General features: G+C 49.1%; 1 protein-coding gene across 10 annotated transcripts; it reads left to right on the top strand.

Annotated features, from left to right (window-relative positions):
* The first annotated feature begins 283 nt into the window (after positions 1 to 283).
* LOC147201649 (dedicator of cytokinesis protein 3-like) lies at positions 284 to 22,355 on the top strand. Of its 10 annotated transcripts, XM_086117274.1 has the most exons (56): positions 284 to 405; positions 497 to 585; positions 3,705 to 3,788; positions 3,982 to 4,022; positions 4,152 to 4,207; positions 4,424 to 4,511; positions 4,943 to 5,100; positions 5,173 to 5,257; positions 5,348 to 5,386; positions 5,879 to 6,042; positions 6,129 to 6,210; positions 6,293 to 6,353; positions 6,432 to 6,579; positions 6,671 to 6,759; positions 6,944 to 7,069; positions 7,139 to 7,263; positions 7,974 to 8,136; positions 8,227 to 8,333; positions 8,421 to 8,583; positions 8,711 to 8,808; positions 9,037 to 9,120; positions 9,992 to 10,092; positions 10,173 to 10,254; positions 10,376 to 10,546; positions 10,724 to 10,843; positions 11,135 to 11,330; positions 11,453 to 11,580; positions 11,805 to 11,951; positions 12,273 to 12,371; positions 12,659 to 12,753; positions 12,835 to 12,910; positions 13,016 to 13,116; positions 14,174 to 14,232; positions 14,309 to 14,457; positions 14,622 to 14,707; positions 14,840 to 14,866; positions 15,175 to 15,270; positions 15,341 to 15,401; positions 15,485 to 15,578; positions 15,653 to 15,801; positions 15,961 to 16,047; positions 16,170 to 16,274; positions 16,454 to 16,595; positions 16,692 to 16,858; positions 17,723 to 17,809; positions 17,941 to 18,123; positions 18,236 to 18,319; positions 18,410 to 18,526; positions 18,846 to 18,922; positions 19,170 to 19,233; positions 19,991 to 20,072; positions 20,143 to 20,237; positions 20,479 to 20,554; positions 20,631 to 20,759; positions 21,125 to 21,207; positions 21,474 to 22,355. In XM_086117274.1, exons 2-56 carry the CDS (start codon positions 549 to 551, stop codon positions 21,999 to 22,001), a joined length of 6,141 nt encoding a protein of 2,046 aa, XP_085973400.1. In that variant the 5' UTR covers positions 284 to 405; positions 497 to 548; the 3' UTR covers positions 22,002 to 22,355. The 10 variants fall into 10 exon arrangements, with proteins under 10 accessions (XP_085973400.1, XP_085973401.1, XP_085973399.1 ...); XM_086117275.1 differs by lacking the exon at positions 10,724 to 10,843; XM_086117273.1 differs by having other exon boundaries at positions 10,376 to 10,843; positions 11,805 to 11,909.
* The last annotated feature ends 154 nt before the right edge of the window (positions 22,356 to 22,509 follow it).

The following is a 22,509-nucleotide window of genomic DNA, read 5'->3' as shown; positions in this document are numbered from 1 at the left end:
TGGTGACGTCCGGCAGGTGGCGCCTCACGCCAATTCGAGGTATCGTGGGTAGATCAAGAATGAGGAAAATCATCTTTTCATCATCGCATTGTCACACACGCGTGGTCGCAAATACAAGCGAACTGCAAATCACCTCCATGCATTGCTACGATATGAAAATGCCCCATGGGAAATCCCAAAAGTAGTTTTACATTCGGTGCTTTGGTTTTGAACTGTTTTTGATCCAATTTCAAACCACCACGCGAGGGCGCGCACTCGTCGATTGTGCGCCACTTGCGGTAGCGCGCATGCGCAGAGGCCCGTTACGGTTCATCCTCTTAAAAGCGCGCACGCCCCGCGCGCGTTCACGTCGTCTGTATGAATGCATGTTGATGAAGAGGAAGACGACAGCTCCACGAATAACATGTTAGTGATGATGAAGATGATGCATTAACTTGGAAGCTCACAGTCTTCATCGCTTATCCTTGTCCCCTTACGTTGTACGTGACGTAATCAGGTGACATTGAATGCTTCCATGAAGACGGTGGCTGCGTGAACTTTGTGACGTCATGTGGACGCTGACCGAGGACGAGAAGCTTGGCGTGGGTGAGTGGCTCGCCCACACGCACACAATCGTTGTTACAAAAGTGCGTGGAAAAAGTTTGTGTACTTTGGAATGTGTTATGGCAAAATATCCCCAAATGTAAAGCAAGTCCATCGATGTCCATCTTCCTTCTTCCCATCATTGAACAAACATGCTTGTTTCATGTCACGTCATTTTTTTCCATCTTTTGACGAGCAATTGCCACCTGAAGGACTGATCACGTTACCGTACAAATGCAGAAAAATCACTCATAACCTGACATTTGAAGGCCCTTTGAACACGTCTGTTGTGTGAGTGCTTATGAAAGCGCAGAGAGTCATTGAGCGGCGCGAAGAAAAGAAGCTTTTCACACTCCTTCAATGCATCGTCACTCCCCGATCGAGGGACGGTACTGAGGTGAATGCAAATGAGAGGTTAAATCACTGCATAAACAGTGTCAAACAGAAATGAGAATTATAACTATTACCGTAATCATCATGCGAGCAATCGCAACCACTGAGCTGCCCGGCACAACAATAAAAAGTTTAGCACGCGTACATGTCCGCGTGTGACGAATCCAGCAGGACGTTCCATTCGGGTTCCACCGTAGCCATGGCAACGGTCTCGCTTCCGTTGGAACATCAAATTCTCCGAAACAAAACTGTCTTCCGTTGTGAGGTCGGGGGTCAGCGAGGAGTCGTTTGTTTGTTTGTTGGTTGGTTGAGAGTTGCGTTTGAACAAACTGATTTGCGCGCAAATAGTCAGCGATCGCGCCCCGAGTTATACTTTCAACATTTGACAAAACGTCTTGGCCGTATCCAATTTTTCCTTTTCATGTTTTTATATAACATCAATATTTCCTTTCCAGATGTTCTTTGTACCACATTAATCTTTAACCTCGAATGTTTTTTCAAGATCAATATTTCATGTGAAAATGATGTCAGGTTGGCTTGTGGTGTCCTGGACAGCAAAATGGCTGATGGCTATGCAACCTTGTCGGCAAGATGGCCACGAGCTCACCGGCTTCGCGTTAGTCAATCAATTCACTGACTTGTGCCCAATTGTTTTACTCTTACTTGTGTTTCTATTTACATTTTTTCTTTTGTGTGTGTGTGTGTGTGAGTGTGAGTGAGAGAGAACGCGCGCGCTTGGGTTTTTGTCCAGATGGTCAGACGACCTAAAAGTAGAGCACTGGGCTAAGCCACTTGAACAGACGTTCGTCGTGTGCGCGCCTCCGCTGAGCGTCCGTCCGTCACTACCCATGCGCGTGCACGCGTGCGCGTATGTTGTTTCAAGTGAAAGGTTTTACAGCGAATGTTTACACCAACATCTTAGCTTTGTTTTTGAGAACATGAAAAACACAAAGACAAAGAAGGAATTCATCAATTGTTCCGTTTTCTTTCTGCAAGCTCGCACACTGACACGTACACACGTGGGTACACGTGCACGCGCGCTCACACAGTCATATCCAGGTCAGTAAGTTGATGTGATTACATTTTTTTAACAGTCGCCTGAAGCACTCGCTCACTCGTTTTTTTTTTCACTCTTTGGCTGAGCAGCTTCTGAGCAGGGAGGCTTTTTTTCACCTCATGAATTGCACTAGCTAACTCACAAGCATTCAGGATAGCAGCTTTGGACCCAAGGAGCAATTTTAGAGGAAAAGCATCCAAATTTTAGAGTAAAGCCTGTTGACCGTTCATAATTGACTGTTTGTTTTTGTTTGAGAGCAGACCTGCGCCCAATGTGGGAAAATTTAGCAGGTCTGCTTTGTCCATTTGGAGTCATCTTTAATCTTCATCATCTTAATCCATCAGGAATTCTGCTTCATCTTCTTTAATCCCTTTTGTCCAAACAACATCATCAACTGCTGGACACACCCTCTGAAAACTCATCAAATCATTCCAAAATATCGTCCCGCCACACAGGAAGCGTGCATGTGCATGTTTCCTTTCACTCGTTTGTGATGTTATCGCACCCGTTCAAATGTGTGCTTTGTGAAACAGCTCGGTTTGTGCGTGCGTATGCTACACGTACAAAAGACGGAGTATAAAAAGATGGAAATCAAATGCTCCCCCCTCCCCCATTGAAGAAGTGGATGCCGACAGAGCTGCTTTTGTGTCGCAACAGCTCAGCCTGACCTAAATTGAAAAGACAAAGCGTGCAGATGTTCTGCTTAATCATTGAACAGCTCAACACATGACCTCATCGTAATCGTCACTATCATCATCATCGTCATGCCTCTGTCATCATTGTGCTGGGAACACCTCCTTGCCTTTTGTATCATTCAACGGTGATTGGGCTGGGGGAACGAGCTGTCGTGGGTCCCAGCGCACTTGCGTGAGAGGAAGCTTACACCTTGAACTGCTCAGTAGCCTTTGCTGGGCACATCATGGACAAACAATTATTCCCACTCCCATTCACTGTTACGGAGCATTTCCAGCAAGGATGGGTGGATAGTTGGCACCAGTTAGCCCCAAGGGCCATAGGAGGTGCCCACCGCCCTGTTCTAAAAATAGCTCAGCTGTGAGACATGTCTATTCTTTTGGGTTCCAAAATAAAATAAAATAATGATGATAATAATAATAAAAAGTGAGTGCCTCGCACAAGCAAATGGGCAAAAGTATATATAGCTATCTGGCTAGCTATCTGGCTATCTCGCTATCTAGCTATCAATCTAGCTAGCTAGCTAGCAATCTAGTTATCTAGCTAGCTCACAGCTAGCTAGATTGGTAGATAGAGAGCTGCTCTCTATCTACCAGTCTATCCATCCATCCCAAAACAATTTAAGGAAGACTGGTGAGCACTGATTTAGAGTCAAAATAAAGCCAACGTATTTGTAATGCGGTACGGAAAAAACAAACGAACAACCCCCAAAAAACGAAAGCTCATCAAGAACATGCTTCCTCCATACAGGAAGGGTGGAGCTGGATTTCACCCGCAACTTCAGAAGTGCGAGTCAGACTAGCCAACTGTAAAATAGGCAAAGTGAGATCAAGAATCTCCCGACTGAGGTCATAGAAATCATGTGACCCAGGTGGCCAATAATGCAGTCAGTCAAGTCACTGCTCAGCCGAGTCGATGTCTCACACGTGCACGGGGACACCATCGCTTTTCCTCATCTGGCTTTGTGTTCCCTACGCAGCCATCTTCAACTTCCGGAGTTGCGTCCCTCACACGTTGACGTTGGAGCTCGGCGAGAGCGTTCGCATCCTGGAGAAATGCCAAGGTAACTTTCAGTTCTGAACCAAGGCCGTCATCAGCCACCCAGACACTCAGAATTGTTTTCATCTCCTGTGGTAATTGACACAAAAATTAGACTTTTATTTATTTATTTTTTTGCTTTGGAATGATCTCAGTGTGGAAACGAGAAAGAGCATCCTATGATGTTCGACTACCTCAAAGGTCACTTTTTTTCCCAGGATGGTTCCGAGGATACTCGTGCAGGAGGTCAAACGTCAAAGTAAGAAAGGGACGCCTGCCCTTGCTTCTTCAAGATTCACTTGTCATTTCTTCTCCTTGTTTGGCTTTCCTACTCATCTAAATTACTTCTACCTTATGATTTGTACTTTTTACCTTCCTGTTGCCGCAGGGAATTTTCCCGCGCAGTTACATACACGTGAAGAAATGTGCCGTCACCAATAAAGGGTATGACCACTACCACAAAACGCAAACTGTCAAGTAATATCACTCGACTGTGACTGTTGTAACTTGCAAGTTGGAAATGCAACCAACTGTAAGGAAAAAAACAAAAAAACTTTTGGTATTTTTTGTCTGACGCTTGCAGGGAGCACATTTGTCGTGCGTGTTTCGTTCGCATGAAATACGTGTTGAGGAAATGAATGAACATGTGTATTTTTTCAGATCCCGGGAGGCCGTTGAAGACGCAGTCGTTACCGAGGTGACGTCCACGCTTCGGGAATGGGCGTCGCTGTGGAAGCAACTCTACGTGGTGAGGGCCTTCCCTTACGTGCCTTTCTTATGCACTTTTTCTGTGCCGCGATTCTTCGGTCTAAGCGTCACCGGTGAAAACCTGTGTCGCCACCCAAGAGGGGTGACCCGTTGAATTGTGAGCTTGCCTTCAAGTCCCAGATTGATTTCATGTGTGACATTTATTCCAAATGGATGGCGACGGAATTCACATACAGTATGTCTCAGGAAAACTCCACAATCCGGGACTTGCGGGCGTCCTCGGAATTCAGTGGGTCACTCCTCTTGGGTGGCCGTGTGAGTTTTGCGAGTGGGTGTCTCACGAGCCCAAAATCGCAGTGCTCTGAAAGCGCTAAATTAGTAGCCAACGAGGAGAATATGTCCCTGATGATTTGATGAGTCTACTTGAAAAATGTGACATCAAAATGACATTTGTATGAACGTCCCTGTCAGAGACACAAGGTGGATTTGTTCTTCCGAGTGGCTCACGTGATGTCCGAGCTGATGGAACTGAGGAGGCAGCTGACGACGGCGACGACGGCGCAGCTGACGGAGCAACACGAACGAGACATCAAAAGACACATGACCGCCAGACTGGACTGGGGAAACGAGTGAGAACAACACCCGCAAGCGCAGACACGCCATCACACACATATTCCTCATCTGTGTGTGTGTGTGGCCAGACATTTGGGTTTGGACTTGGTGCCAAGAAAAGAGTTTGAGATGGTGGATGAAGATAGGGTCAGCGTTTCGGATCTTTACAAGATGGTGAGTGTTTGATCCAGTGGCCTTCACTTCAAGCGCGAGTGATGTTTTGATATTTTTTGCAATCATTCATTTAGGTTTTCTTCTTCGCAGCATCTCAGCAGTAGAAACAACGTTCAACACAACTCGCAGGTCTGTCAGCTTTGCGCTGTCATTTCGAGATGCTAAAATGTGACACCAGCGCGGTTAACCCAGCTCAAAGTGGGACGTTTGATGACTGGTCGGATTCCAAAGTAGACTTCTAAATGGGCAAAAGAAATCTGTTCAACAAATACGAGTTACTGACAGGTTGGGACAGCGCCCCGCTCCCTCGTAAAAACATCCCTTCGAATTAATAAAAAAAAAAAAAAAACAAAAAAAGATGAGCGGAGAAAGGAGGCTAGCTAGCAAGAGTTAGCAACACTTTTCACTGCTAACCCACAGGGCAAAAGAAGAACTACTGCGCTTTGAGAGAAATGCAACAGCGCTTGAAGATAAGCAGAATGAAGAGAAAAAAAAAAGACAGTTGAAATGAAGCTTTTGTCTTGTAAGATAAATGGGGGAACAAAATGCCCGCATTTGTTTTACGTCAAGATTAACCAAATGCTCCAAATGATTAGCGTCATTGTCTCGAATGGCCCGCAGCACAACTCAAACCCTCAACAGAGGCTCGGTGGCGGCCACCAGTGGAGAGCTCCGGTAGCGCACCACTTACTCCTCAACCTGAAGAGCTTCACCTCAAACAACATCGGAGAAGACAGCGACGTCTTCTTTTGGCTCTACGACTTGAGGGAGGGAAAAAGCATCAGGTTGGTTTTTTTTTTTCTTTTGGGGCTGTTGGCAAACTCCCGTAAAGGAGGTGAAAGTGAAGCTTGGCGCCCTGCTTGTCTTTCAGTGAAAAGTTCCTGGTGAGACTCAACAAAAACGGAGGGCCCAAAAAATCCGAGAAGGCGGACAAGCTGCGCACTCTTTTCACGGTAAATTAGGATGCGCTCCTTCCTGCTGGTCACCGCGGGTGATGTGTTGTCACAATGTGTGCGTGTTTGTATCTGCGCGTAGGACTTGAGCAACAAAGATATGAAGAGAGATCTCTACATTGTCTCACAAGTGATTCGCACAGGTAAAAAGACAACACAGGAATGATGTCAACATCACCCCCCCCACCCCCGCCACACACACACATAAACTGTCGTTGCAGGGAGAATGTCGCTGAACGACCACAAAAAAGGTCCCCCACACGTCCGATACCGCCGGCCTTACGGCTGCGCTGTTCTCGCCATGAGCGACGTCCTGCAAACCATCTCCGAGCTGAAAGACGAGAAAGACTTTGTACTCAAAGTGTACATGTGAGTTTCTCTCTGCTTCTTGCCGCACACACACGCACGCATCGACACGCCATTAGCCGACTTTAGGTGACCTGAAAGTTCAACTTTTCAGGTGCAACAACGAGAGTGAATGGTACCAAATCCACGAGAACATCATCCGCAAGTCCAGTACCAAATACTCAGCGCCCGGAAACAACTACGGTATGACGGTCGTCTTTGAATGTTCCGATTCCTACGCGGACTCTTCAGGAACGTGAAAGTTCACACGTGAGAGTTTTCATCAGCACAACCGGTCAACGTGCGCTTTGTGGATTTTGGAGAAGGTCCGAGGAGATCTATGGCGGCGGGGGAGGAAGTGCTATCTGGCGCGCTTGTGTCCTTGCAGGGCTCATCATCTCATTGCGGCTGCTGCGCGGCGACGTGGAGGAGCTCCAGCGTGAAAACAAATGGATGTCAAGCGGGAGCGTGACCCTGACGCGCAAGCTCGGCTTCCCGGATGTCATCATGCCGGGTAAGCTCGTGTTTTTTTCACCCTCGCGGCAATAACGAACGCGCCGGCAATCGTTGTTTGCCTTTGCAGGTGACATGCGTAACGACTTGTACCTGACGCTGGAGCGAGGAGACTTTGAGAGAGGAGGAAAAAGCGTCCAGAAGAACATTGAAGTCGGCGTTTCCCTTCTCTGCGCCGATGGAGAAGTCGTACAGGTTGTGCAGCGCTCATAATGCCGTCTCGAAGGGTACAAGGTCACGGGCACTGGCTGATGAGCTTCTTGACGAATTTAACGATTGATTATGCCGGAAACCCCGTCAAGGAGGATTTAAAGCAGCCGACACGTTTCCGTCGTTTGGTGCCGGGCTGCGGAGAAAGAATAAATAACTTACGTTCCTTCCGTTTTAGTCATTTCGGAATCTGAAAATATTCTATTTTGAAAAATTACCGGATTCTCTGTTATATCAGTCTTTAATATGTCACTCTTGACTCAGGTGAATGCGCGCTTCTCGGTCACGCCATCATGGTGCTTGTTAACAACTCTAAAAAAGAAAAAGAACAAGGGGAAGACTTGCCTTATAACGAGGAGGGCTGCCGGAAGATGCCGAATGGACATTTAGAAGCCGGAGATCGATACTTTCTGTTCACCGTCAAAGTCTCTCTCATGGGGGCGATCTAAGCGTAGAGATGATGGCAGTGAAAGGAGAAAGTAACGCCCGGTACGGAAATGTGCTTTTATTTGCAAGAAGCATCTGGGCCTCATTGCCGCCTCTCGACAAAAGGCAAGAGGGCATCTTTTCAATCGGCGTCATCGAGCGCTCACTCGTGGCGTCGCCGCGCAGCAAGTTGTCGTCGTCTTTGGCATTCGGAGGGCAAAGGGGAGCGCGTGAATAACCGCGGCTCCCGTTCGCTGTCCTTTTGACAGGACTGCATCGGCGCGGGTTGCGGCGAGCCCAACGTGACGGAGCATCGCTCCTTGGTGCTTTACCACAACAACAGCCCTCGATGGAGCGAGGCCATCAAACTTCCCGTCCCCGTCGACCGATTCCGAGGCTGTCACCTCCGCTTCGAATTCCGACATTGTTCCAGTGAGGTTTTGACGCCGGGCCGGGTTTCGGCGCTCCCGACCCAAGACCGCTTCCCCATTGTCAGCTCGTCTTCTCTCTGCTTTCATGAAGCCAAGGACAAAGGAGACAAGAAACTCTTTGGGTTTTCCTTCACGCCGTTGATGAGGGACGATGGGACCACGCTGTCTGATCAGAGCCATGAACTCTTCGTTTACAAGGTGAGACCCCCCCCCCCCCCCCCCAACGACGTCTTCTTTTCTATGACCGCTCCAGTTGTTGGTTGACATTCCCGGTGTGCCCTTCAGTGTGACGAGAACAGCACCTTGTGTAACCCCGGCCTCTATCTGAGCCTGCCCTGCTGCAAAGACCACTTGAGTCCAGGACTTCCCAGCGTGGCCTTTCAACGCAGCACCAGGGAAACTTTCTGGATCTCCACCCAGCTCTCTTCCACCAAGCTCACCCAGAACGGTATCTGAAAAAAAAAAAAAAAAAACTTTCTTTACGTGGCGCGAACACCTTGTGATGCTAGCCGGGTCGAGGTCTCGTCGGTCCCCGTCCCAAATGGAATAATGTGAAATGTCTCTCGGTCTGCTAGTGGACCTGCTGGCTCTGCTCAAGTGGAAAGCTCATCCCGACCGAGTGGGCGACATCCTCGGTCGTTTGCGACACGTCAGCGGAGAAGAAATCGTCAAGGTGGGCTCATCTGCTCCGTCGCGTGTTCTGTCAATTTTTTTTTTGTTCTGGGAAACGTGCTGGCACATAACTGGAGACCTCCTGTTTGTCAACACATCGAAAAAAATCTTGCTTATGTATGACTAAGATTTCAAAACATTGTGCATTGTGTGAAGAAAGACATGAATTCGGATGAAATATAGAAGCGAATTCACCGTCGTCGCGTGAATCCTGTTCGTCTTTTTCCAGTTCCTTCAAGACATTCTGGACACGTTGTTTTCCATCCTGGATGACAACACCGACAAATATGGCCCTCAGGTCTTTCAGTCTCTGGTAAGATGAAAACGGAATCCGCGCTTGTCGCATGAAGAACGTTGTATTTGTTCATTTATAAGAAGCGGAGATAACCGCAGTCCATTCCGCATTTAGAAACGGTTCTTTTCACGTTCGAATAACAGCAAGGAGCAAAAAATTAAAAAAAAATCTGTTGAATGACATTTTTAATGATGATGAAAACCAAAATTTGCAATGCTGATTCCAAAATTGCAGTCGGTTCTTCTTTTTTTTTTTTTTTTTTCCGAGGACCTCAAGATTTTTGGACACAGCTTATTAGATGATAAAAATCGCCCTGATGAGCTGTCGTAAGACTCGCCAGCTGATTCTGACTGGCGTCATTGAGAGCTGCATGGCACCTTGTTTTTGTTAGTCACCACTGAGAGCAGAGAGCGAGCGTTCCACCTTTTTTTTTTTTTTTTTTTTAACTTTCCAAAGCTTGTTACTATTCCAATCTTAGTGTTTTATTTTCATACACAGACATTTATTTAATAGTTTTAAAGAAAACGGGCATCCTGTAGCTCAAAAACTTGACAGCGTGCAGAGGAAAAACTGGCAGCAGTTTTGGATTCTACAGTTAAAAATTTGTTCGAAATAGCCGTCAGCCTAACTCAATAAAAATGTTTTTCAGGCGTAATCAAAATGTTGCAAGTCTTACAGGATGTCAAAAAGTTCGGATAAGATAAGCCGGGCTCAGTAGGATAAATTAGACCACCAAAAAACCCCCCAAAAACTTTACTTGAGCTGCTTTTTGATGCCCGTCGCTGGCCTAACTTGTCATTTTTATTCACGGTCTTTGGCCAATAACGATTCCTCGGGGAATATTTCCAAAATCTCCAACTGGAATGCTAATTCCCCAATTCCTCTGCAGGTTTTCGTCATCAATTTGCTGAGGGACAGCAAATATTTCCATTTCCGAGCAGTCATGGACACGTACATTCACAAGCACTTTGCCGGCGCTTTGGCCTACAAGTGAGTGGCGGCGGCGGCCGTGCGTGCGCGCGCATCCCTCCGCATCAGTGCGTTCTGGAACTGCTTCACTTGTGCATCAGGGAGCTGATCCGATGTCTCAGGTGGTCCATGGAGCGTTCGGCGGAGGCGGCGCGCCAGGATCACATCCAGGACGTCATGCGGGTAAGCCGCGGCCGCTTGAACATGACGGCGGGGTCCGTTACTCGCCGGCAATGAAAAAAAAAGATCGATTGGGTGTCGAGCGTCGCGTATGACGACGGTACGTTTGTGGGCTGACCGCCAGGCGCTGGAGTACCTGTTCAAGTTCATCGTTCAGTCTCGGAGTCTTTACTCTCGCGCCACCTGCGGGATGGAGGAGGAGCAGTTTCGCAACAGCGTCCAGGAGCTCTTTCAGTCCATCCGCTTTGTTCTCAGTCTGGACCGTCCCACCTGCGAGACCCTCATCTTCACTCAGGTGGGCGGACCAAACGCGCATCTTTTGCGACTCATTGCCAGAGAGAGAGCGGCTCTGACTTTGACTGTGCTTCTTCCTCCTCTGCCTTCAATCTCCTGCAACTCATTGTCAACTCCTTGTTATTCCTCGTGCGGGTGGGTTCCCTTTTTTCGATATACCGACACCCGTGGCCCTCAGCCCACTCAAGGCCCTTGTCAGGCCGGGCCCCCGGCCCAGGCCCGCCTTCCCGCCCCAGGTCCGGTCGCTTACAGTGCTCAGGTGTTGAGCCCCGGCAGCCTGTGGACGCCGCCGCTGTCAGTAAGTAGAGATCCGGGAGCGACGCAGAGGAGGGAGGAAGGCCCGCCGCACCCCCGCTCGTCTCAACACGCACGCACGCACGTGGTCGCCGAACGCTTGGCCGTGTCACTCGCGTCACACCCGCTGTTGGTCTAAGAAGGCGGAGAAAGTTGTTTCGCTTGGCCCCACGCACGAAACGTTTGGCTTCGTGTCGTTTTGTCAAGTTTTTGTTCCGCACCGAGGAGACAAAACGATGGACTCGACAATGTCAACATTAATGCCGCCGTGACCTTTTTTATTTATTTTTTGCAGGTGGCCGTGTTGAGCTCCTTGCCGGCCATCTTTGATGAGCTGCTGCAGATGTTTTCGGTGCAAGAAGTGGCAGAATTCGTGCGCGGCACTTTGGCCAGTTTGCCGTCCATGCTTCACATTCCGGGACATTCCGCGGACGCCGTCAAGTTGCAGTGCATCGCTCGCACTGTGGACAGCAGGCTCTTTTCTTTCCCAGGTGAGGGGGGGCTCACTGAAACCCCGACTGCCGTTCTCAAACTCATGAAGGTGGACCACATGAGCTGATGTTGTGTGTGTGTGTGTGTGTGTGTGTGTGTGGCTGTTTGCCTGTTTGGTCAGAGTCTCGACGGATCCTACTGCCCGTGCTTCTTCATCACATTCATCTCCATCTCAGGCATCAGAAAGAACTGCTCATGTGTTCTGCGATCCTCACTTCTCTTTTCTCAATCATCAAGACCAGCTCGTTGGTAACACGTGCATGCGCACACACACACACACACACACAAAAAGAAGAGTATTTTTTTAACTCTAGTTAACTCTGACATTCTTAGACAATAAAATGTTTTCAATTTAGACCACATCACATGATGTGTGTCAATTAAAAAAAAAAAATCAGTGTGCCACTGTTCAGAGGATGAAGTCGCATCATGTTTTTTTTTCCCCTCCTCCGCTTCCTCTCCTCTTTCCCCAGGATGCGTCGGTTCACGAGGAGGTGGAAATGATGGTGGAGTCTCTGTTGGACGTCCTGCTGCAGACCTTGCTGTCAATCATGAGCAACAGCCAATCACAGGAGGCGGTAAGAGGTCATCGCTGTCCACAGTGCACCGCCGAGACCTCTGTTAGTAACTAACAATCCAAAAGTTCTCTCACTAGCTGCCATTTTGCCCCGTCCAATGACCCCAGCCCCACCCCACCCATCTTGTGTTTATCATCCACTTCTTTTCGGCTTTCATGAAAATTGCTGCGTTGATGACTGCAGGCAGTGACGTTATTCATTGAATTGACTTGGAAAGTTGCTCGTTGCGATGTGATGAAAGCCAAAATTTCCTGCATGGTTTTCCTGTCCCGTCGATGCCGCCTCCTCTTTCACCGAACGCTCGCCGCCGCCGCCCCGCCGTTGGCTGACCCCGCGAGCGTGGCTCTAATTCCTTTTTGCCAGGGAGAGTTTGTGTCCTGCCTTCTGTCCCTCCTCCGTCACATGACTGACATCCACTTCCAACACCTGATGGAGAACTTCCAGAGCAAAGACGTACTCAAGGTATGTCCGAGGTTCAAACGTTGGCTTGTGACGACTTCACAATAAGTATCGGCGATCGTATAAATGCGCCAGGGAAAAGAACAACGCTCGTCGTTGTGAGGCACAAACAACCTTCTCAGAAGGCCAACCAAATTATTGACTTGATTGACTTGCCTTTTTATTGATAAAAAAGGGCTGAATAATTTCACTTCGTAGATTCCGAAAAAAATCAGCGAAGTCGAATGACGGCAAATTAAACGGCCTGCCTTGGGTGAGTGAGAGCAGACGCGGCTCGTTTGTCTCCTCAGGAGTTCATGATGAAGATTTGGTGCGTGTTCCGAAACCTGATGAAGCTGAGCATTTTCCCGCGCGACTGGAATGTGATGAGGCTCCTGACCAGCCAGTAAGGCGGCCTCGACGGAGAGCAGCGAGGAGGCCGAGGACGTCCGTCATGTGACTGACTTTGCCGTTTTGTGCTCTTCAGCATCATCCTGAGCACGGCGCAGCGCCTCGCGCCCTTTCAGCTCAAGAACTTTGTCGGAGCTGACTTTGACTTCAAGGTAGCCGCGCCGACGTCGTTCAACCGTGTGATCGATTCCCGATTCCTATTTATTCGGCGCACGCCGCGTTAGTTCTTCTGAGAATTTTTGACTTTGTGAGCGCAGGTGTGGAGCTCCTACTTCAGTCTGGCAGTTTTATACATCAACCAGCCCAGTTTGCAGCTGGAAAACATGAGTGCTTCCAAAAGGAAGAAGATCTTTGACAAGTAAGGACCCGTTTGTGCAAAACGCTTCCGGGAGCCAAATTCAGCATGTCAAACTTCACTTTTGCTTGGAGCTGCACCCGCGAAATGAAGTCCTCATCATTTCTAAGTCGCGCGGCCGCGTACTCAGCCTGTCGTCAGCCTTTTTTTTTTTACCTGGATGTATGAAGAAGGCGGCCCGTGGTCCAGTTGTTAGCGCGTTGACCTCACAGTACAGAGGTACCGGGTTCAATCCCAGCTCCGGCCTCCCTGTGTGGAGTTTGCATGTTCTCCCGGGCCTGTGTGGGTTTTCTTTGGGTACTCCGGTTTCATTCCCTCATTCCAAAAACATGCATGGCAGGCTGATTGAACACTCCAAATTGTCCCTAGGTGTGAGTGTGAGCGCGGATGGTTGTTCGTTTCTGTGTGCCCTGCGATTGGCTGGCAACCGGTTCAGCGTGTCCCCCGCCTACTGCCCGAAGACAGCTGGGCTAGGCTCCAGGACCCCCCGCGAACCTTGTCAGAATAAAGCAGATTGGAAAATGAATAACGAATGTACGTATAAAGAAAATATACAAGTATGCACATTGCATTTGAGAACGCCACTGCCACTTACTGGAGTGGATGTGCAATTACACTTTATTCTAGTATTGGATTAAAAAAAAAAAAAAAAAGCATGTTCCCTGGGGTACACCCCTCACCCCAAACTCTATCCATGGTTTAACAGGTGAAAAGCTCAGTACATTTTTGGGGCCGGTCGTCGCACGTTAGCAGACGTGACGCATATTTTGAGCCACAAAAATATTTTTAAAAAATGAATAAAAACATTTTATCGTCAAATGAAGAATTATATTTGAGAAAGGAACAAAAGGAAGGTGACGATGTGAAAGGAATTCATTGTCTGTCTCCCGATGTGCTGTGTAATTAACCGGCGTCCCATCTCGGGTATTGGCAAAACTATTTCCGGGTGTTCACGGTGAAAGCAAGCAGCGACACGATATCAGTCGACGTTTCTTCTTGAGCGTGGGCGAGCGTCAATCCGGGCTCCAATCTGAAACGCTGACGTGACATGTCACCGCAGGTACGGAGACATGAGGGTGACCATGACGTACGAACTCTTCAGCATGTGGCAGAACCTGGGTAAGAAACCGCCGCCCGAGCCTTGCTCGAAACTTCGGTTGACACCTGTTGCAAAATCTCTTCCAATGTGCCCCAGGCGAAAACAAAAAACATTTCATCCCCGGGATGATCGGCCCGTTCTTGGGCGTCACGTTGGTGCCTCAGGCGGAGGTCCGAAACATCATGATCCCGATCTTCCACGACATGATGGACTGGGAGCAGCGCAAGAACGGAAACTTCAAACAGGTTGGCTTTCGACTTCAGACTTTCCAGCTTCACACGTGTCCTGAGCGGTGAGGCAGTGTCACATTGTTTCCATAGCAACAAGGCCCATACCGTATTCATCCGCAGGTGTTGTTTGCGTGTTTAACCCTGGGACTTGATTTTGCGTTTCTGTCGTGGTGGTGTAGGTGGAGGCCGAGCTGATCGACAAGCTGGACAGTTTGGTCTCGGAAGGAAAAGGCGACGACAACTACCGGGAACTCTTCAGTTTGCTGTAAACCGAAAGTTTGGTGTCATTAGAGGCCTAGGTTGTGTGTCTTTCAACTCATTTTCTTTCTTTTTTTAACCTTCCTTTTTTGTGCACTACCGCTGCTGTTGCGCACTTGCTTTGTGCGACGGGGATTAGAACTCAGCTCTTTGGGCCGTACCCCAGGTACGCATGAACTAACATCTCTTCATTTCTCCGTCTCTTCTCCCCATTTGAATGTGATTGATCAACAGAAGAATTCAAAAACATTGACAGAAAAAAACCCCCCACAGCAATATCGTGAAGATGTCATTTCGATTCCGCTTTACTGGGACAGCTCGAGTGGGAGAGGAGAGACACTCAGAGTCTAGATTGATGAATTGTGTTTACGTGTGATGTGTGTGTTGAACATCAAAAGTCTTCACTGAGCCAAAGAGGAGAAGCAAATTCATCTGTTGCTGGTTTTTTTTTTTTTTTTTTTTGTCTTCTTCAAGTCTGTTGGAGAAGATCGAGCAGGAAACGTGGAGAGAGACGGGGATCTCTTTCGTCACTTCGGTCACTCGACTGATGGAACGTCTACTGGACTACAGGTTGTTGCTAATGCTCGACCGCGTGCAAGGAATAAAAAAAAGTGATGAGCTTTCTCCATCCTGTCTTCAGGGATTGCATGAGAGGAGATGAAACGGAGAACAAGAAGATGGGCTGCACCGTCAACCTGCTGGTAAGATTCGGCGGCGGCGGCGCAAACGGTGACTGCCGAACGGAGGGCGACGGATCCGTCGCTAACACGCTCTCGGTACTCAGAACTTCTACAAATCGGAGCTCAACAAGGAGGAGATGTACATCCGCTACATCCACAAACTGTGCGACATGCATCTGCAGGCGGACAACTACACTGGTACACCGCGCGCACGCGCGCGCACGCACACTCGCGCGCGATGGCGACTGCATGTGTGCCATGTGGATCCACAGAGGCGGCGTTCACGCTCTTGTTGTACTGGGAGTTGCTGCAGTGGGATGAGCGGCCAACGAAAGAACTTTTGCATTATCCCGCTCAGTCCGAGTGGCAGCGCAAGGAGGCGCTCGGCCGCAAGCTGGTGCACTACTTCGGCAAAGGGAAGGTAAAACTCATCCGCTCTTTTGGGTGAATCCGCGCAAAAGTGGAAGTCGACGCGGCAGGAGTCGCTCAAGTGACCTTTGAGGTCAGTAAAAGCCGCGGCTAACGTTGTCGGCGCTGTGGGCGTGCGTGTTTGTGTGTGCGTGCGTTGGTGTGAGTGCAGTGTTGGGAGTTTGGGGTTCCGCTGTGCAGGGAGCTGGCTTTCCAGTATGAATCCTTGTACGACTATCAGAGCCTCAGCTGGGTTAAGGTGAGCACGAAAAAGGCGGCAGATGCGCGCTTCACCACTTCGCTAACTGCAAAAGCCTGTTGAGGTCAAAGGAAATCTCTCCTCTTCTGTTTTCATCTTTTTTTGTGCGTGTGTGTTTGCAGAAATTGGAAGCCGCCTATTTTGACTACATCATGGAACAACAACGTCTGGAACCCAAATTCTTCCGGGTGGGATTCTACGGCAGGAAATTCCCCTTCTTCCTCAGGGTCAGTTGAACTTTTTTTTTTTTTTTTTGCTATCGGATGAAAATCTTAGCCGCTCAAGAAAGAGAAGCTTCTGGAACAAGATACGGCATCAGGATGTCGCCTGCAGTCTGGCCCTGATGCTCATTGACAAGTTGTCCAAGGTGCGCGAATCTGAAGTCTTTGGACTGTGTCTCCACTAGAATAAGGAGTTTGTGTGTCGCGGTCATGACTACGAAAGACTTGAGGCCTTTCAGCAACGGATGCTGGGAGAGTTCCCGCAAGCCATCGCCATGCAGCACCCGAACCAACCCGACGAAGCCATTCTGCAGTCTGACGCCCAGTGTATCCTGCTTTTAGGTTTTTTTTTTTGTGCTTGCCTGTATGTGCATGTGCACGCGTGACTCACTGTAGGCAGTTTCTTTGACCGGCGGCGCCCAGACCTCCAGATTTACGCCGTCACGCCGGTTCCCGAAGCTGTCGGTGTCCTTCAGTTGGACCGAGTCCCTGACCGCATCAAAAGTTTTTACCGGGTCAACAACGTTCGGCGTTTCCGTCACGACCGACCTTTCCATAAAGGGCCCAAAGATCGAGAGAATGAGTTCAAGGTCATTTAAGTTGCTTGCATTTCCACAAAGTGCACGTTGACGCGTCATCGTCGTCTGAAAGCCAACACGCCGCGGAAAATTCATTTTCCTTCATTGTATCACGTCGCCTGTGCAAAGATGAATAGCGCAACTATCAATGGCATCTGATTCCCGTGAAAACCCCTCCAAAAATTCTGACCTGCCCTGTATGCCGCCATATTGTACATTTTGGAAGAATTTGACGTAATCCCCGTGAGGTACGACGTGCTGTACACGACATTGTTCATTTTGGACTTGTTTACTGGTATGTTTTGCAACACAAAAAAGAAAAAAACAGTTTGACGTCGTTCGAGTATCGCCATCATTTCGATAACACTCCTACCTATGTCAGGCAGGGGCGGAGCTACATGGTGGCCGCGGATGGCCAAAGCCACCCTCACACCCCGGAAAAAAAATATTGGTATCAGGAATTTTTCTTCCGTTTTCAAACGATTGCCGTGTTCTGAGACCTTGTTGATGCTCTTCCAGAATTTATTTATTGAACTTCATATTTAAAAAACTAAATATGCACTTAATGCACAAGAACCTGTCATGCAATCATTGAAATTAACTTGGGGGATTTTTTTGGCAAATACAAAGACCAGACACAAAAATGAGAACACCAAATATTTATCAGAATTTCCACCGTTTGCGCCCATTTTCCATCAATGCTTTGACATGTGCGTGCAGAGGTTGAATGTTTATACACACTACCTAATTGAATGAAGGAAAATTAATTTTCAGTGTCATGTTGCTTTACCACGTGAAATCACACTCATAAAGTCCACAAGTCAGCCTTTGGGCTCGCTCGTTTTGATGATGTCAACCACTTTGTTGTGTTTGCAGAGTCTTTGGATCGAGAGGACCACTCTGATCCTTGCCCATCCTTTGCCTGGAATTTCACGCTGGTTTGAGGTGGAGAAGAGAGAGCTGGTGAGAGAATGAATGAACAAATGTTGACACACACACACACACGCACCTCCTGAGTAGAGCATCCCGTCAGAGGCGAGCCTGGCGTGGATATCGAACACTTTGACGGAAATGACATCCTGATCTCTTTTCAGGTGGAGGTGAGTCCTCTGGAAAACGCCGTCAGCGTGGTGGAGAACAAGAACCAGGAGCTGCGCACGCTGATCAGCCGCTATCAGCTCAAGCAGCCGCACAGCAACAACGTCAACCTTCTCAGCATGACGCTCAACGGAGTGGTGGACGCCGCCGTCAATGGCGGCATCGCCAGATACCAGGAGGTGGGCGCGGCCATTTGTCAAGTGACCGCCATTGTCCGCGGCAACGACCCCCCCCCCCCCCCCCCCCCCCGTTCACAAAGACGCCGTCGGTTGTGTTGTTTGTGGCTGCCAGGCTTTCTTTGACAAGGATTACATCAGCAGCCACCCGCAGGACGGCGACAAGATCACACAGCTGAAACATTTGATGCAGGAGCAGGTGAGACAGTGAAAGGGCCACGAGTGCAAATGTTTGGTGCAATGACGTGTCAAGTCAACGGAAAGCTGAAGCCAAAGGCCTTTGTTCCAGGTTCACGTCCTGGGAGCCGGCCTGGCCGTGCACGACAAGCTGGTGCATCCGGAAATGCGGCCGCTGCACAAGAAGCTGGTGGATCAGTTCCAGGTGATGAAGAGCAGCCTCTGCCACGTAAGGAACTCTGACGGCAAAATCTTCAAAGTCCACGTCATCGTCATCTCGGGTTTCCTCGCGACGGCTCGGCCGTTTTGCCGCGAGCGTTCACGCGCTTGCTCTTTGTGAGGACGGTGGAAAAACAGGACAAGCAATTATCGCGACCTTGTTGAACGGGCCTGAAGTAATGACCCAAATGTTTTGAGCACGCGCCTGCTCCTGCTACAAGCCGAGACGCGCTGACGAGGAACAGGCATATGTGACGCTCGTCAAAAGAGAAGATGTCGGTGTCCGCCGCTAAATCTGCCGTTTGTGTGATGCGATGACTGCGTCGCAGGCTCCGTGCGCTTCCGACCAAGCGGACTCCGCCAGAGGGATTACAGGACCCGACGGCTTCAACGTGCACCGACACAGGTACGAGTCTTACGCAAGATTCTCATTTCGAGATTGCTTGATTATCAACCAACCGAGCCCTCATCTCGTCCGCATGCGTCTCGTTTCTTTTGGTGCAGACCAATCAGGCCTGCTCTCTTCATCGCTTAGTTTCTTGCTTGCTGCCTTTCTTTTGTCTCTCTTCCTTCCTGCTGCCGTTGAAATCGTCTGGGCCTTTGTCTTCTTCCCACTTTGCCCGACTTCACTCCTCCTCTCTTCGCATCTTCAGCGAGGCGGGAAACGTCGGCAACGTGCTCATCCTGGCCGACGGTGAAGACTTCTACGGCATTCAGGTTAGGAACGAAAAGGGCGGAGAAGCCATATCAAAAGGTCCGGTTCACAAATTGTTCAAATTTTAGATGTATGAAATGAAAAACTTCATAATTTTATAACTAATATAGTGGACACGTTTACAATGAATAACTGAAGAGTTGAAATGCAAAAAGCTTTTGAAGAGTGCCCTTCTTCACCCCAACTTCTCAAGTCACCAAAATGGAATTGCATGCTTTTTTCATTCCAAGAGATCAGTTTCATGTGACGAATGCGTACATTAAGTCCGGCTGCGCGTAATTCAGTGAAACTCCTCTACAACGAAACCTACATGTGCGAAAATACCCCCACCCCCCCAGTGTGAAAAAATCTTCATGCATGAAGTCATTCCCTCTTTTCTGCTTCCCCCCACAACGAAAATCCCCCCTGTCGTGAGATCTTTTTCTCCACCCTTGCCTCGCAATGACGTTCACTGCAATGACAACAAGCCTTCCCCAAAAGTCTAATCCAACTTCAGCATGCCACAGCGACCTGTGCTGCTTGGTTCGGAAACTGCAACAGCAACCACCACACTGGTTTACACATGCGCGCAGGACTGAGGAGGCAATTAATGCTCGTCTTTGTAAACACCAGTGACGCTTATTAAAATGCACACGCATCTTGGAGGCAATGTTTGCCAACATTGAAAATCATCTTCAAATACAAAACATAGATTCAAGCAGATTACGGCAACCACCTCGAATGTTGACTTCTAGGCACATTTCAAATATTTGACTGCAGGCAAACCACTCCTCCTCCAGCCTGAGATCCACCCACTCGGCACCTTCTCACTTCATCAGCTTGGCTCTGTCAACGCACAAAGGTAAAGAGACCGGACACTGCCGAAAAGCGACTCGCCATCTCGCTCAACTCCTCGATGTCTTCTGTGGCAGAAAAGAGCAGGAATAGAGAAACTCTGATGCTGTTGCCACTGCAGCGAGAGCGCCCCAACAGCGTCATGTACCAAAACTTTGGCGAAGATGGGCAGGTCAGCACTTGTCCTTACAGTACAGTTGGAGAACACAATACAATCAATCAATCACTATTGGCAAAGGGGGCGCAAACTGTATCCTCCCTGTGCTTAAGTCCGAAAAGGTGCACACACACACACACACAAAAAAAAACGGTGTGTTGAATTGAGCCATTTTTTTTTTTTCAGTGTATGAAAACCTGCTTTGGCTTTCAGTCAAATTGTCAATGTCCAAACTTGCCACTCTTTCTTCTTCCAGAGACTGTTTCTCCACCCGCTGATCAGTCCAGCTTGTAAACCCTGCAGCGACCCAAACCTGTCCTTCTCCGACAAAGGTCGCTAGGTCGCGACTAGGATTGCGTGCCCAATTCAAGGTCACCAAATACTCAAGAACTTGACTTGCTTTGGCAGTTGTGGCCGTGCCCAGCAGTTGGAGTTTGGACAGCGCGAGCAGAGAAGCCGTCCCCGTTCTGTCCGCTCACGTCGGCGGCGGCGGTGTCGCGGCACCTCCCGTTCCTCCGCGCAATGCGCCGGCGCACGGTATGGCCGCATGCAAGCGTCACCTTTCACCTTAATATATAGTAAACTTTCTCCCCCTCTCCCTCCCTTGTTTCTTTCTGACTTTCGGGTTGAGTGAACGCTGGCGCGTTTTGGCTGCCGCTGTTATTGTAAAGTGTCCTTGGGTGTCTTGAAAGGCGCTTATAAATAAAATCTATTATTATTATATTATTATTCTTTTCGGCGTTTCGTTCAAGATGCTGAAATCGTTGCAGCAAATCCCAGATTACAAAGGAAGACACCTACACCCCCTTGCCCGCCCCTCCCCGCACCTGCCTCATTTTTTTTCCTCATCGTCAGCATCCTAGTTGGCCTTCCTCATGACCTTCTGCTGTCGCCCCCTATAGGCCGACACCTGTCGATGCACTTTGCCGCTTTCCACCACCAACTCGGTGACCTCCCTCCTGCCCTCCCTATACGCTCCCTAAAGGTACTCTCCTCCCCCACCTCTTCCTCCTACTCTTACCCTCCTCATCCTCATCCTCCAGTCCGGGATGCCTTCACGAGCAAGGCATTGAAAGACCCCGTAAACAAGCTGACGGATTTATAAGTAAAAAGAAGTAAAATGGTGTCGATTGTGATGCCAAGAGTTTTCCTAACCGCTGAACTTCTCATCTTCAGTTCCTCTCTACAAGCGGTACATTTTTAAGTGCCCCGCCCCCTTTTCCATGAAAACACTAATGATGATTATTTCAGTCTCGCCTGCAGTGTTCCCTTGCTTTGCCCACCAGTCCAGCGTCCATCCCGGATGGCACTAACTCCACCCTATCAGACAGCAGCAGCAGCAGCAATAGCAGCAGCTCGGGGGTCTTCACCCTAAGCCAAAGTAACTCAAGTGACATCCCCGAGTCAGCAGCCAGCCAGGCTGAGCAGGGGGACCGGTGGGGGGATCCTCTCTCGCCTCCCCGGCTCATGGGCTACAATGTCTCAGACCTGCTTTGCATGAGCCCCGCCGCGCCCCAGTCTCAAGGCTTGGCCATCCGCCGAGAAGGACCGCCACCACGCTGCCAACATCTCCACTACATCCCCACGCACTCGCCTCTCGACTGGCCCCCCGAACCTCCTCCTGCTGCTCGACCGTGCAAATCTTACTCCAGGGAAGGGGGTGTCCCTAAGGACAGCGGGCCTGCACCCGCGCTCGTGCCCGGCAACAAGTCACGGCCGCCGTTTTCTGGCCCCCAGCAGGCCAGAGTGGCGTGGGCATGTGGCCTCACTCAGGAGTGACCTAACCTGCGCACATGGGAAAAAGGAACATCTGCACCACCCGATAACCAAACTAGAGTAGCATCCACTGGTGGCTGGCCAATAATCACCACTCACCACATGACCTTGAATAAAGGTCCACACTTTGATAGAATTTGTTTTTCACTGAGTCGGAAAATATAGTTAATAATATTAACTAAATGTTTCGGTCATAGGCGCAAATGGTACTTGCGGCCCCGCTAATTATTTTGACCACGATCCTGCTGGCCAGCCCAACTTCTACATCACCTCCCATCTCATCCAATCATTTACAACCCTGTCACCATTTCCTTGAATTTGAATCTGAAAAAGATTAAAAAGATTTTCACAAGGGTTGATTATTGTATTTTATATCACTCCTGCATGGAGTACGTTTTTTCGTGCAACGGATGTCTTACAGTTGCGTAACCAGTAGGGTTTCAAACTTGTGTTAGTGTTTAGAAGTCGAGTTTCAAACTAAATTACCGTATTTTCTGCACTATAAGGCGCT

The sequence above is a fragment of the Hippocampus guttulatus genome, chromosome 8 (assembly GCF_054856545.1).
Source record: "Hippocampus guttulatus isolate MCC_2025c chromosome 8, RoL_Hgut_1.0, whole genome shotgun sequence".
NCBI classification, from domain to species: Eukaryota; Metazoa; Chordata; class Actinopteri; order Syngnathiformes; family Syngnathidae; genus Hippocampus; species Hippocampus guttulatus.
The sequence above is the reverse complement of the archived record's forward strand: the minus strand, read 5'-3'. Positions and strand labels throughout refer to the sequence as shown.

Excerpts from the sequence above, each read along its gene's own strand:
- LOC147201649 (XM_086117270.1), top strand. The coding sequence starts at position 549 with ATGTGGACGCTGACCGAGGACGAGAAGCTTGGCGTGG. Across the intron at positions 15,802-15,960 it reads ACTACTTCGGCAAAGGGAAG|TGTTGGGAGTTTGGGGTTCC; the intron begins GTAAAACTCATC and ends GTGTGAGTGCAG. Across the intron at positions 17,810-17,940 it reads AGGTGGAGAAGAGAGAGCTG|GTGGAGGTGAGTCCTCTGGA; the intron begins GTGAGAGAATGA and ends ATCTCTTTTCAG.